The sequence below is a fragment of the Myotis daubentonii genome, chromosome 10 (genome assembly GCF_963259705.1).
Source record: "Myotis daubentonii chromosome 10, mMyoDau2.1, whole genome shotgun sequence".
In the NCBI taxonomy this organism is placed as follows: domain Eukaryota; kingdom Metazoa; phylum Chordata; class Mammalia; order Chiroptera; family Vespertilionidae; genus Myotis; species Myotis daubentonii.
This window is the reverse complement of record NC_081849.1, coordinates 76,579,842-76,593,584: the sequence shown is the minus strand read 5'-3', so window position 1 is coordinate 76,593,584 and position 13,743 is coordinate 76,579,842. Positions and strand designations below refer to the sequence as shown.

General features: G+C 38.4%; 1 protein-coding gene across 5 annotated transcripts in view; it reads right to left on the bottom strand.

The window, feature by feature from the left end:
• SUGCT (succinyl-CoA:glutarate-CoA transferase) overlaps nucleotides 1-13,743 on the bottom strand; it is a 576,570-nt gene that overhangs the window by 360,189 nt on the left and 202,638 nt on the right. For all 5 annotated transcript variants that reach the window (XM_059655740.1, XM_059655742.1, XM_059655741.1 and 2 more), the window contains one exon: nucleotides 6,678-6,775. In XM_059655740.1, coding sequence (XP_059511723.1) covers nucleotides 6,678-6,775 — 98 coding nt within the window. The remainder of the gene's footprint in view (nucleotides 1-6,677; nucleotides 6,776-13,743) is intronic.

Here is a 13,743-nt window from a genome sequence, read left to right as displayed (position 1 = left end):
TAATGTAGCTATTGTTACCAAAACAATGCTTTTATAATAGAAATGATGGGAACACCACACTAAACAAAATTATAGCACGTATATGAACATGCTAAAAAAAGGCAAAAAGATAATTATTAACAGGCACAGTCTGTGAATGCAATACTTTTGTAAAGTAAATTTTCTTTAAAAAATGTTACCTGAAAAATAAAAAGTAGTAGAAAGCTAACTACTTAGACATATCACAATAAATGTTTTTATGGAAGAGTTCTTTTTTTCATTTTATTAAGTTTATTGGGGTGACATTGGTTAATGAAACCATATAGGTTTCAAGTGTACAACCCAATAAAATATCATCTGCACACTGCACTGGGCATTCACCACCTAAAGTCAAGCCTCTTTCCATCCCCATTTATCCCCCTTGTGCCCGCTTCCACCTCCCCCTGCCCCCATTCCCTCAGACCCGTGGTCGGCAAACTGCAGCTCGTGAGCCACATGCAGCTCTTTGGCCCCTTGAGCCATTTCTAAACCGAAGTTCTGATTATTTCATAGGACAACAGACCATTTAAACAGGGATCAGCACTAACCACTCCAGGGAATTCAGCAAGGGAACTAAGCCCTAATACCCTAAGGCCGTGGTCGGCAAACTATGGCTTGTGAGCCACATGCGGCTCTTTGGCCCCTTGAGTGTGGCTCTTCCTAAGCCTTAGGAGCACTCTAATTAAGTTAATAACAATGTACCTACCTATATAGTTTAAATTTAAAAAATGTGGCTCTCAAAAGAAATTTCAATCGTTGTACTGTTGATATTTGGCTCTGCTGACTAATGAGTTTTCCGACCACTGCCTCAGACCATACTGCTATGTATGTCTGTGTCATATATATTCCTTAATCCCTTCACCTTTTTTAACCCAGCCCCACAAGCCCCCTCCCCGCCTACAGCTATCAGTCTGTTTGATGTGTCTATGCTTCTGTTTCCATTTTGTTTGTTGAATTATTTTGTTGATTAGATGCTACATATAAGTGAGATCATGTGGCATTTGTCTTTCTCTGACTGGCTGATTTCACTTGGCATAATTTCAAGGCCCATCCATGCTGTCATAAAAGGTAAGGTTTTCTTCTTTTTTATAGCCAAGTAGTGTTCCATTCAATAAATGTACTACAACTTTTCAATCCACTCATCTAATGATGGGCACTTGGGATGTTTCCAGATCTTGGCTGTTGTAAATACAGCTGCAATGAACACAGGGGTGCATATATTTGTTTGAATTAGTGTTTCAAATTTCTTTGGGTATATTCCCATAGTGAAATTGCTGGGTCATAAGAAGTGAAATTGCTGCGCTATCAGAGACCCTGACGGGAGGCTCCAGAGGAGTCACGCCAGTGGTTCCACCTCTAAGCTGCTCCCCACCCCGCTGTGGAATTGAGCTCAACAGGACAGGGCCAGCAGGATATGGGGGAGCAGATCAAGGCAGCTCTCCACTGGCGGTGGTGCAGGCTTGCTGGAGGGGAGCAAGCTGCACACGTCCCTTAGCTCCACAGCCATGCCACAGACCCCAACAAGGGAGTCTTCTGTTGGGGGTGGCACCTGCCAAACCCACAGGAGAGGGGGAAAGATTAGCCTCCTTTCCAAAGCCACAGAATTCAATGACTGTCTTACAGTCTGCCTATGGCTTCTGCAGAAGCCAACAGTCCTTTCTGCTGGACTTGAGCTTGGCAGGGTGTTGTCGCCAGCATTTGGAGGACTGGGTTAGTGTAGTCCCCCAGCTAGTGCTGTAAGAATAGGAGTGCCCGACCCTGGGAGATGGCACCTGCAGGTGGTGCGGGATGTTAACTGGGGACTGGGACCTCAGTAGCCGACCCTCCAGGCTTCTGTACACCCACGAGTCACCTTCCCTCTACCACAAGCTCCTGTGTGCCGGCCCTTTAGGAGAGCACTTGGGATTCTAGCAGACTCCCTCCTCTTCCCAGCGGACAGAGTCCCACTGATTCTTGCTGCCAGGCACAATGAAGGCTCCTCTTTTCGGCCCTAGTGCTCTGGTTTTGGGGGTCCCAGTATGGAGTTGAGACCCCATGGTCCTCAAGGGGACTTTTGCAGCCAACATATGCTTCTTACTTATCAGCTACCACACCTGGGTGCAAGGGCCAGCCCTCTCTACGTCTCTGCCCTTCTTACCAGTCTCTGCGTAGCTTCTTCTATAAACCCTTGAATATAATGTTCCTGTTCAGCTGTCCTTCAGTTAGTTATTCAGGTTGATTGCTCTATAATTTAGCTATAAATCCAGTTTGGTGCTCAGAGGAGCTGTGTGTAGCTATCACCTGTCCTGTAGCATTCTTCGATCCTCTATGGAAGAGTTCTTAAAAAAAAAAAAAAAAAAGTCTTCTAGAAGGTCTGCAGGGTTACTCTCAGGAAAGTCCAGTAGGGCTTTTATCTTTGTTTTTTAAAAAACAATATTTCTAGTGCTCAAAACAGTCACTGGGTATATAACAGGTTCAATAAAAGTTTGTTAATAAATGAGTGAGAGAATGAATGAATGGGAAGCATATACCATTGAAACTCTTGAGTCCCTCAAGTATCTTCATTTGAAAAAGGAGGTTTTGCTGCCTCTCAGTTGCTGGAAGACTTTGAACTCTACCAGGTATAGTATTCCCTTCAAGTCATCTCTTTGGGGTGGGAGAAATGGGTGAAGGTGTCAAAATGTAAACTTCTAGTTATATGATGAAAAGTTCTGGGGATTTAACATACAGCATGGTGACTACAGTTAACCATACTCTATTGTATATTTGAAAGTTACTAAGAGAGTAGACCTAAAAATTCTCATAAAAATAAAAAAATGTATATAACTACTTGAGGGGATGGATGTTAACTAAATTTATTGTGGTAATCATTTTGCAATATATATACATATATAATCATTATGTTGTATACCTTAAATTAATACATGTATTAATTATATTTTCAATAAAAGTGGGGGGAAATATGCCTATTCTGGTTAATTAGAAAATAGAAGTTGCTGATTTTTAGATCTAAAACAATTCCTTAATTTCACAAGTTTAAGAAACTACTTTATCATAAAGTCATAACTTTTGCAACATGACTTGTCTGCCACCTTTCTCTGGACCCACCTACTCCCATTCTTACCCCTGATCACTGAGCCCCAGGTATACTGTCCTCTTGGCTACTCTTTAAACTCCCAACCATGCACTACTGCCTGGAAAGCTTCTCCAGGATATCTGCTGCTCTCCCTATCTCGTTTCCTTCAGGACTCTGCACAAATGTCACTTTATCAGAGAGTGACAGCCTAAATGGAACAGCCAGCCTCAGACCCAGCTTTTGGCACTCCTCATTTCCCCCCCCCTTCCCTGCATTTATTTTTCATCAACTTATTTTGATCTTTTACTTCTCTATCCTTGGTGCTTACCAAATGTTTATTGGAACTGGAGAGCATTAAGCTAAGTGAAATAAGCCAGTCAGAGAAAGATAAGTATCACATGATCTCACTTATTTGTGGAATATAATGAACAAAAACAGATCCAGAGACAGAGAAGCATCGATCAGACCATCAAACCTCAGAGGGAAGTTAGGGGAGGGTGGGGGTGAGGGGAAGAGATCAACCAAAGGACTTGTATGCATGCATATAAGCCTAACCAATGGACACAGACACCAGGGGGGTGAGGGCATGAGTGGAGGAGTCGGGGGCAATGGGGAGATAAAGACACATATGTAATACATTAATCAATAAAGAGAGAAAAATGTTTATTGACTGAATAAACAAGGACACAATAACATTTTATATACCACTTCAAGGAGACAATATGATATGTGATCAAGGTTCTGTCTTTTGAATATCTTTTCTAACTATTCACTATGGGGTCTAACTTTAGACTAACCTCCCTCTACTTCAGAATTTTCATCTGTAAAGAAAAACTAATAATATTTTTCTGGTAGACCCTTGGCCTCAAATAAATGCTGATTCCTCTCCTTCCTTTTACGCTGCCTCCTTTTCGTGGTTGGGAGCTAATGTGTCTATGATTCACAAGTTCTGCGATTGCTGTTAAATGAAAGGAACAATGTGTTGAGCAGACCTTTAACAATGTCTTTCCCAAAAACAACTCCTGTGGATTCTGTTTCTGTTTGGTAACCGGATACAAGGAACAAAAGGACACCTTCTTTTCTGACTGGGAACCCAAATAGAGACATTTGAGGATGATTTCATGAAGTTGCAGAGTTAACGTTGAAACGTGACTGTTCTAGAGTAATGGTAAATCTGGGAAGCATTTCAGAGAGAGGACAAAAGAAGCCAAATGGGAGTGTGGCTGGAGCAGGCGCCATATATTGAGAAAAAGAGAGAAAGGAAAGGTCACGTAAGATTATGAAAGATCATGATGTCTGACTAAAAAGACCAGATTTCATACTATAATTAGTAGAGAGCCAGAGAGTCACTAAACATTTGAAAATCAGTAAGACACGGAATAATAAAATGGTAAATTTTAAAACGTTCAGAGACTTCTGAAAGCTGAGCAGCAGGCGGTACTAATGAACCCAGTGACATTTGTTCAGAAAAACAAATGACAAGGTTATAAATGGGAATTAATCATATCCTAATCTCCCTGGTCATCACCGTTTGACTCATCACATAGGAAAAGAGACATGAGCTGGGAAAGACTGAAGAACTACATTATCACAACAGAGCACCAAAAAATGTCAACATACCAAAACAAGAGCACATGAAACTTGGCCTCCAAACAACAAGGGCTCTGTGTGTGTGTGTGATCTGAGTAGGACCTCTCTTAAGACTACTCCCTGCCTAGACTCTTCTGTGTTTTATTTTTTTTCTTTATTGATTAAGGTATTATGTATTTGTCCTTATCTCCCCATTACCCCGCCATCCTCCCACACATGCCCTCACCTCCCTGGTGTCTGTGTCCATTGGTTAGGCTGATATGCATGCATACAAGTCCTTTGGTTGATCTCTCCCCCTTACACCCACCCTCCTCTGCCTTCCTTCTGAGGTTTGACAGTCTGATCGATGCTTCTTATTAAGTACAAATAAAGACATACGAACTTTATGGGTTCCAAAATGCTAAAATTCCCCTTCTGTGTATATGAGTAGGAAAAATATGATAATATTTAATTCATCCTAAAGAGAAAAATAAAAATTAATCTGTTACAGGTGCTGCTAAAAGTATTCTCACAGCAGAATTCTATAACGGAATTTAGCAAGGAATACAAGTTTTAGGACTTAGGAAACCAATAACTTAACTTCGAGTTTCTTGAAGTTATGAAAGTCCTGGCAACTAAATAGCAAGATGACTCTTGTATCTGCCTGGGTTTTGTATTTTCCTTGGGTCCACTCTTCTCACAGAATGGATATGATTTATTTAGACTATCAAAGAGCTTTTATAAGGTTCTCACAAGAGCCTATTATTGAAACTTGGTAACCATGGTGTGAAAGAAAAAAAGTCGTATCAATGAATTAAATGAATTAAAAACTGCTTGAGAGGCAAAGAAGCCAAAAACAGAACTAACTGGCCGGTTCTCATGTGGAGAAAGGTTAATGATTGAGGGCTCTTAGGCTCTGCCGTAGAATCAGAGTTATATTTAACTAATGACTAAGAAAGGGGAGCCCCATTCTCATTCCCCCATTCTCTGCGTATCAGTCCCACACACAGAGCTCCCACTGACTGCAAAACCTTTGGCACATGGGGGAGATACAGGCAGTGTGGGGAAATGCTTAAACCCCAGGAGAGAGCAAATATAAGTAATGAATGATAACTCATGTAGAAAGCCCCAGATATAAAGGAGACAGATCTAAATACTGTATTAGTTAAATTCAATTTCTAAAACTTTGATATATACTACATAGAAATCCAAGTGCCTTTTCAAAACACAAGATGTGGTATTTCAACAACAGTACATAATTTGTTGGCATAATGAGAGCCAACGTTCCATACATGAAGAATAGCTCAAGTGGGCATCTAATTCTGCAAAAACCATAAAGTCTATTTTATATATTTATAAATGTAGAAATAAACAAGTAAAACTGATTTTAAAAATTAAGAATTACTACCGTCTTCTGAGGCAAACTTGACAAATTGGTACAGGTTTTAACAGAAGCATAGCCTGATGTGAATGGAATAATTGGGAAATCATATACTCTAATTAACATTAATGCTTGTGACCATAGCTCAATATGGCATTTTCAAAACATCATTACAAACTTCACAGAAGAGGGTCAGAAAAGCCAAAAAAACTCCTAACTTAACCTCTATTTGTCTCAGTTTCCTTGTCTATAAGAAGGGGAATAGTAAAGCTGACCTCACAGGATGATTGTAAAGATTAAGAGAGATCAGGTATGTAGAGTGTTTAAGACAGTAAAGGTAAAAACTAATGTTAATTATTGTTGTTGCTGGTATTCATGATGTTCTAACCCCAAAGAACATGCCACAGACAATCAATACATCTTGTTTATAGCACTGTTAAGACTCGGTACTTAAGAAGACAATTAAAATGCTTTTAAATGCATTCAAATAAAGAAAACACTTAGTTTTAAAATACCTTCCCATTAACCAATTTTGTGAGATGGAAAAAAAAATAGTCAAGTTAATCTAAATAAGCCTAAAAAGAACACCACAAAACACCAGATAAATGCTAATGACATAATTCTTGAATGTACAAATAGTAGATCAAAGCTTACCGTGCAGATAATATTTTAATAAGCTCTTTTCTATTCTGTACCCGAAGGTGATTAGTTTTATACTTGCAGTCATCAATCAGTTCAGGCAAATTCAAGATCTAAAAGAGAAAAATAATTTTAATGTATAACTCACAAGTTTTTCTCGTACCTGCCTGTGGGTACTAGTGTTCAAGGCCTACCACTCCCTCCCCAAGACATTCCTTGCTGGTCTTTATCCTTTTCTCAACAAGAGCAACAAAGGAAACTAGAGGGAAGAATCATGCCATTAGGATGCGTGATGCTGTGACTGTCCGCACTTACAGAAATCAACATATATCTTGTAGATACATTTACTTATTTATTCCACATGTAAATAAATATTATCTGTCCTGCTAGTCCTATCCATGATGTTGTATAAGATGCTCAAATAAAGGCAAAACACACACACATTCACCCTAAATGCTCACCATTAAAATAATGTCAAATTTAAAGATATTCTTCTAATACAAGTACCACTATTTTTCTTTAATATCTCTCCCTGAAGGAATAACAAATAAAAATGCTTTATATACTTCCTCTTTGGCTCCTCCTCCATAAACGAAAAATCTATCTGCCAAGTTCCACTCACTATCCTGCAATCTTAACAAGATCATAATAGAAGTATCTAGTGGGTTTGGAATGGATGTTTTAAAAACAATATGTGGAGGCAGAGTTTGGCAGTTGGGTTGGAAAGTCGGGAGCATTTATAGACTAGGGTCAGGGCATGTAGCCTACAGAAAGCTTCACTACATCTATTAATGTATTTGCTTTAAATAAAAACATTTAATGGTTTCATTTGTTTCCCACAGTATAAATAAAATAATCCATTAATCATCTTACAAAAGAGGAGAAGTAGCTCAAACTACACTAAAAAATTCAAGAGTAGGGAAGACACACAAGCTCACGACACCAGCATTACCCTAATTCCAAAACCAGGTAAAGACATTACAAAGAAAAAAATTATAGGACAATATCCCTCATGAATATTGATGCAAAAATCCTCAACAAAATAATAGCAACCCGACTTCAGCAATATGTTAAAAATATCATACACCATGATCCTGGGATGCAAAGTTGATACACTATCAACAAATCATTTAATATGTTATACCACATTAACAAAATGAAAGATTCAAATCATATGATTACATTCATAGATGCAGAAAAGCATTTTACAAAATCCAACACCCATTTATGATACTAACTCCCAGGAAAGTGTGAATAGAGGGGACATACCACAATATAAAGCCCATAAATGGTAAATCCACAGCCAACATCATAGTCAATGGGGAAAAACAAAAATCATTTCCCTCAAGATCAGGAACAAGACAGAAATGTCCACTTTCAACATTCTTATTCCACATAATACTGGAACTTCTAGCCACAGCAATCAGACAAGAAGAAAAAATAAAAGGCATCCAAATTGGAAAGAAACAAGTAAAACTGTCATTATTTGCAGATACTATATATAGAGAGAACACTAAAGATACCACCAAAAAACCTACTAGAACTGATAAATTAATTTTAATTCAAATTAAATTAATTTAATTTTAATTAATTTTAATTTAATTAGTTTTAAAACAAGACTGCAATGAGATACCATCTCACACTTGTCAGATGGCTACCATCCATAAATTAACAAACAACAAGTGTTGGGGAGGATGCAGGGAAAAGGAAACCTTAGTGCACTGTTGGTGAAAATGCAGATTGATGCAACCACTATGGAAAAAAGTTTGGATCATATAGAACATTGGAACAGAGAGCATTTTTTTAGGTGGAATAAATCTGACAGAAAAAGCAAATATGCTATGATTTCTTTTTTATGAGGAATCAAAAATACAAAACAAATAAACAAAATGAAATAGAGGCAAACTCCTAGATAGAACTGATGGTTATTACCAGTAAGGAGATTGGGGGGTAGGGGAAAGTACAAATGTCCAGTTATAAACTAAACAACTCATGAAGATGTAATATATAGCATAGGGAATATAATCAATAATATTGTAATAACTATGAACAGTGACAGGTAATTACTAAACTTATGGTGATCACTTTGTAAGGTATATAAATATTGAATCACTATGTTGTACACCTAAAACTAATAATATTGCATGTCAACTATAATTAAAAATACATATTAAAAGAACTAAATGGAAAAGTAGAAATGATCAGCAAAGAAATAGAAGATATGACGAACCAAATGGAAATTTTAGAACTAAAAAATACAGCTAAATAAAGAAAGAAACACTTCACTAAGTGAGCTCAACAGCACAATGGAGATGACAGAGTAAACAATCAAAAGATTGAAAATAGATAACTAGAAATTATTCTATCTGAACCACAGAAAGAAGAAAACTAGTCCCCTCCCCCCAAAAATGAAAGAACACATCCTCAAGGACCAGTATTACAATAGCAAAAAGTCTAATATTTAGGTTATTGTACTCCCAGAAGGAGAGGAGAAAGAGTATATGCTGCAAACTTCCCAAATTTGGTAAAAATTAAAAACCTACTGATTTAATAATTTCATAGAACCTCAAAAAGGATAAACCTCACTACATCCATGCCCAAATACAACAAAATCTTACTGGTGAAAACTAATGACAAAGATAAAAATTTTGAAACTCCCCCAAGAAAAATGATGTATTACCTATAGCAGAATATTGACTCAACTGATTGCAGATTTTTTGTTAGGAATTACATAACCCAGAGCGAAGTGGCACAATGTGCTTAAAGGACTGAAAGGAAAGAACTGTCAACCCAGAATTCTATACCCAATAGAAATATCCTTTTAAAATGAAGGTTAAGTGAAAGCATTCTTCCTCCCTCTTTGCCATTCTGTTTTGAACAAGCAAATGCTTTTTATTTCTTTTAGGGAAAATAGTACCTAGTAGGAGTTCATGACATTTGCTCAGTGCTTAATAGATAAAGCACTTTTGTTTACATTGTTTCATTTTTTTCTGAAGCAGCACTCTTTAAAGCACCTAAAGAATAATTAGAATGAGTATGATCATAACACATGAAGCAGTTTCTCTAGAAACATTACTTTTGCTCACTGTTTAACACTTCCAAAGAGAAAAGAGGTCCAATAAATAAAATCAGTTACCCTTGAGTGCAGTCACAGAGTAGTGTTATATGTAGCTAAAGTATATTATGGGTGAGGCCAGATTTATAAATTTAAGCTGTGATTTAATGAAGCCACTTGCTTTTTTAAAATTTATCTTTATTGTTTAAAGTTATACAGATGTACCCATTTTTCCCCATTGAACCCTTATAGCCTGCCTCCTGCCCCTGCCCCAGGCCTTCATCCTATATAATAAATAGGTAATATGCAAATTAACCCTCACACCCTCACAAGATGGCTGCCTATGACCAGGCCGGCAGGGATGACCAAACGACTGAAAAGCAGGCTGCGTGGGGCGGCCAGGACAGTGGGGGTGGGGCGTGTGGGGCAACCAAGCCGGTGGGGGTGGTGCAGTTGGGGGTAATTAGGTTGGCAGGGGGGGCAATGAGGGGTGACCAGGCCGGCAGAGAGGGGTAGTTGGGGGCAACCAGGCCAGCGGGGGGGGGGGCAGTAAGGGGTGACCAGGCCAGTTGGGGGGGGACAGTTAGGAGCAACCAGGCCAGCAGGGGGGGGCAGTTGGGGGCAACCTAGCCAGCAGTGGGGGGCAGTTAGGGGTGATCAGGCCAGCAGAGGGAGCAGTTAGAGGTGGCCAGGCAGGCAGGCAGGTGAGCAATTAGGAGCCAGCGGTCCAGGATTGTGAGAGGAATGTCCCCCAAGGGTTCCCGGATTAGAGAGGGTGCAGTCTGGGCTGAGGGGACCCACACCCCCATGCACAAATTTCGTGCACCGGGCCTCTAGTCATGAAATAACTTATTCACTCTAAGGGAGGGAGGTAAGATTGGTATTCCTTCACAAGTCTTGAGGTCAATTCTTGGATCAGGTGTGGTGACTGAGGTTTTCAGAAAGAGCACTCTGTGTGCTGTAGCTTTGTAAAATGTGGGAGAGTGATGCGGTCTTTATTATTACTAAAGGAAATGAAAAAGTGAAACATTTAAAAGAGAAATTATACCATTGAGATTCTCTCTTTACTCTGGAGAATCTTTTTCACTTCTCTCTCCATAGTATTTTTCAATTACAGTTTACATTCAATATTATTCTGTCTCAGAAGTTCAACATAATGGTTAGAAAATTACATACTTTACAGAGTGGTCCCTCAAGTTTCAAGTTCCCACCTGGCCCCAAATATAGTGTTTATAATATTATTGAGTATATTCCTATGTAGTAATCTACATCTCCCTGACTTTCAACTACCAATTTGTACTTCTTAATCTCTCCCAATCTCCCAACCACTTCCCTTCTGACACTGTCAGTCTGCCCTCTGTATCCATGAGTCTGTTTCTATTTTGTGTGTTTGTTTTATGTTGAGTCATATGAAATCTATATATGTTTGGGATACTAACCCCTTATCAGTTATATCATTTGCAAACAACTCCTGCCATGCAGTAGGTTGCCTTTTCATCTTGTTGATGCTGTCCTTCACTGTTCAAAAGTTCATTAGTTTGATGTAGTCCCATTTGCTTTTTTTAATTTTCTTGTCTTTGCCCAAGAAGCCATATCCAAAAAAAAAAAAAAGTAATTGCTAAGTCAAAGAGTATACTGCCTATATTTTCTGTTAAGAATTTTATTGTTTAGATCTTACATTCAAGTATTTGACCCATTTTAAGTTTATTTTTGTACATGATGTAAAAAAAAAAAAAAAAGTGGCCTGGTTTCATGGTTTTTGGATGTGTCTGTCCAAATTTATCAACACATATTTTGAAGAGACTATCTTTTCCCCACTGTATATATCTGCCTCCTTTGTCATAGATTAATTGACCATATTCATGTTGGTTTATTTCAGGCTCTTTATTATGTTCCATTGATCTATGTGTCTGGTTTTATTTCAGAACCCTACTGTTTTCATTACTATAGCTTTATAATATAGTTTGAAATCAGGGTACATGATACCTGCAACTTAGTTCCTTTACCTCAAGATTGCTTTGGCTATTCAGGGTTTTTTGTGGTTTCATATACATGTTAGAATTATTTGTTTCTAGTTTTGTGGAAATTGCCATTTGGATAGAGATTGCATTGAATCTGGTAATTAATTGGGGTAATATAGACATTTTAGCAATATTAATTTTTCTAACCCAATAGCATGGTATATTCCATTTATTTATGTCTTTTTCTATTTCTTTCTTCAATGTCTTATAGTTTTCAGAATACAGGTCTTTTACTCCCTGGTTAAATTTATTTCTAGGTATTTCATTATTTTTAATGCAATTGTAACTGAGACTTCTTTTCTTAATTTCTCTTTCTTATTATTTACTATTTGTGTATAAAAATGAAACTGATTTTTAAATATTAATTTTAAAACCTAAAATAGACTGTTATAAACATAGATTATATATGAATCTCATGGTAACAACAAACCAAAAACCTATAATAGATACACAAAAATAAGGAGAAAAGAATTCAAACACATTACTAAAGGAAATTATCTTTAAGATTCTCTCTTTATCTTTAAATTTTAATTATTATGTGTTTTGGTGTGGACCTCTTTTGGTTCACCTTGTTTGGGACTCTCTGTGCTTCCTGGACTTGAATGCTTAGTCCTACTCCAGGTTAGGGGAGTTTTCAGACATTATCACTTCAGATACATTTTTCTGTCCCTTTCTGTCTTCCACTTTTGGTATCCCTATGATGTAAATGTCTAAATGCTTCTTTGATATTATCCCTAAGGTACCATAAACTATCTCTTTTAATTTTTGCTTTTCTGATTTTGTGATTTCTACTACCTTGTTTTCCAGGTTACTGATTCAGTCTTATGCATCATCTAATCTACTATATTTTACAATTTATCTTTTTTGTAAGATGTCCTCCCCCCATACCCTCTTCACCCCTCTCTTACCCTCTCCCTAGGCCTTCCCCACACTACTGTCTGTTCATGGGTTATGCATATATGCATATAATTTCATTGGTTAATCTCTTCCCACCTCCCCTCTCTCTGAAATACATCGGTCTGTTGCACACATCATTGTCTCTGGATCTATTTTGTTCATCAGTTTATTTTGTTCGTTAGGTACCACATATAAGTGAGATCGAGTAGATGAATGGTCTAAAAAACCATGGTACACAATGGAATACTATGCAGATGTAAAAAAAAAAGAATCACTGACCCTTTGAGACCGCATGGAGGGATCTGGAGAGTATTATGCTTATCGAAATAAGCCAGTAAGAGAAAGAAAAGTATCATATGGTCTCACTTATATGTGGAATCTAATCTATTGATTCCCTCTAGTGTGTTTTTCATTTCAATTATTATATTCTTCAGTCCTTATTGGTTCCTTTTATTTTCTTTCTCTTTGTTGAAGTACTCACTAAGTTCATCTATTCTTTTCCTAAGTTTGTTGAGCATTTTTATAATCAATGTTTTGAACTCTTTACTTGGTAGATTTCTTATCTCCATTTGATTTAGTCCTTCTTCTGGGTTTTTGTCCTGTTCTTTCATTTGGAACATGTTTCTCTGTCTCTTCATTTAGGCTATGTTTCTTTGAATTAGACAAAACAGCATTACCTCTTCTGGTAATGAAGAAGTGGCCTTATGTAAGAGCGTCCCCTTTGTAAACTATGTGTGCCAGGTGTCCGGCAGGCCAGGTGAAGCTGGAGCTGGAGAAAGTGAGGGCTATAGGGAGACCCAGAGGCCAGCCTCACCTGGGCTGCCTTGGCAGGCTGGCTGGGTCTTTAGTTGGGGCTGGCACAGGTCACAGGCAGTCCCAGCAGGCAAGCAGAGCCAAGGCCACTTTGGCAGGTCAGGTGGAACTGTAGTTGGAGCAGGCTGAGGCTTCGGTAAGTCCAGGGGACAAACGGCACTGCACGCGGCTTGAGCTGTAGTTAAAGGAGGCAGGCACCATGGGGAGTCCAGGGGCCAGCCACAGAGCTGGTGTGGGCATGGGGCCTGGGGCAGACAGGGATGGCCTTGGCCAGCTGCCTAGGACTTCTGGATTG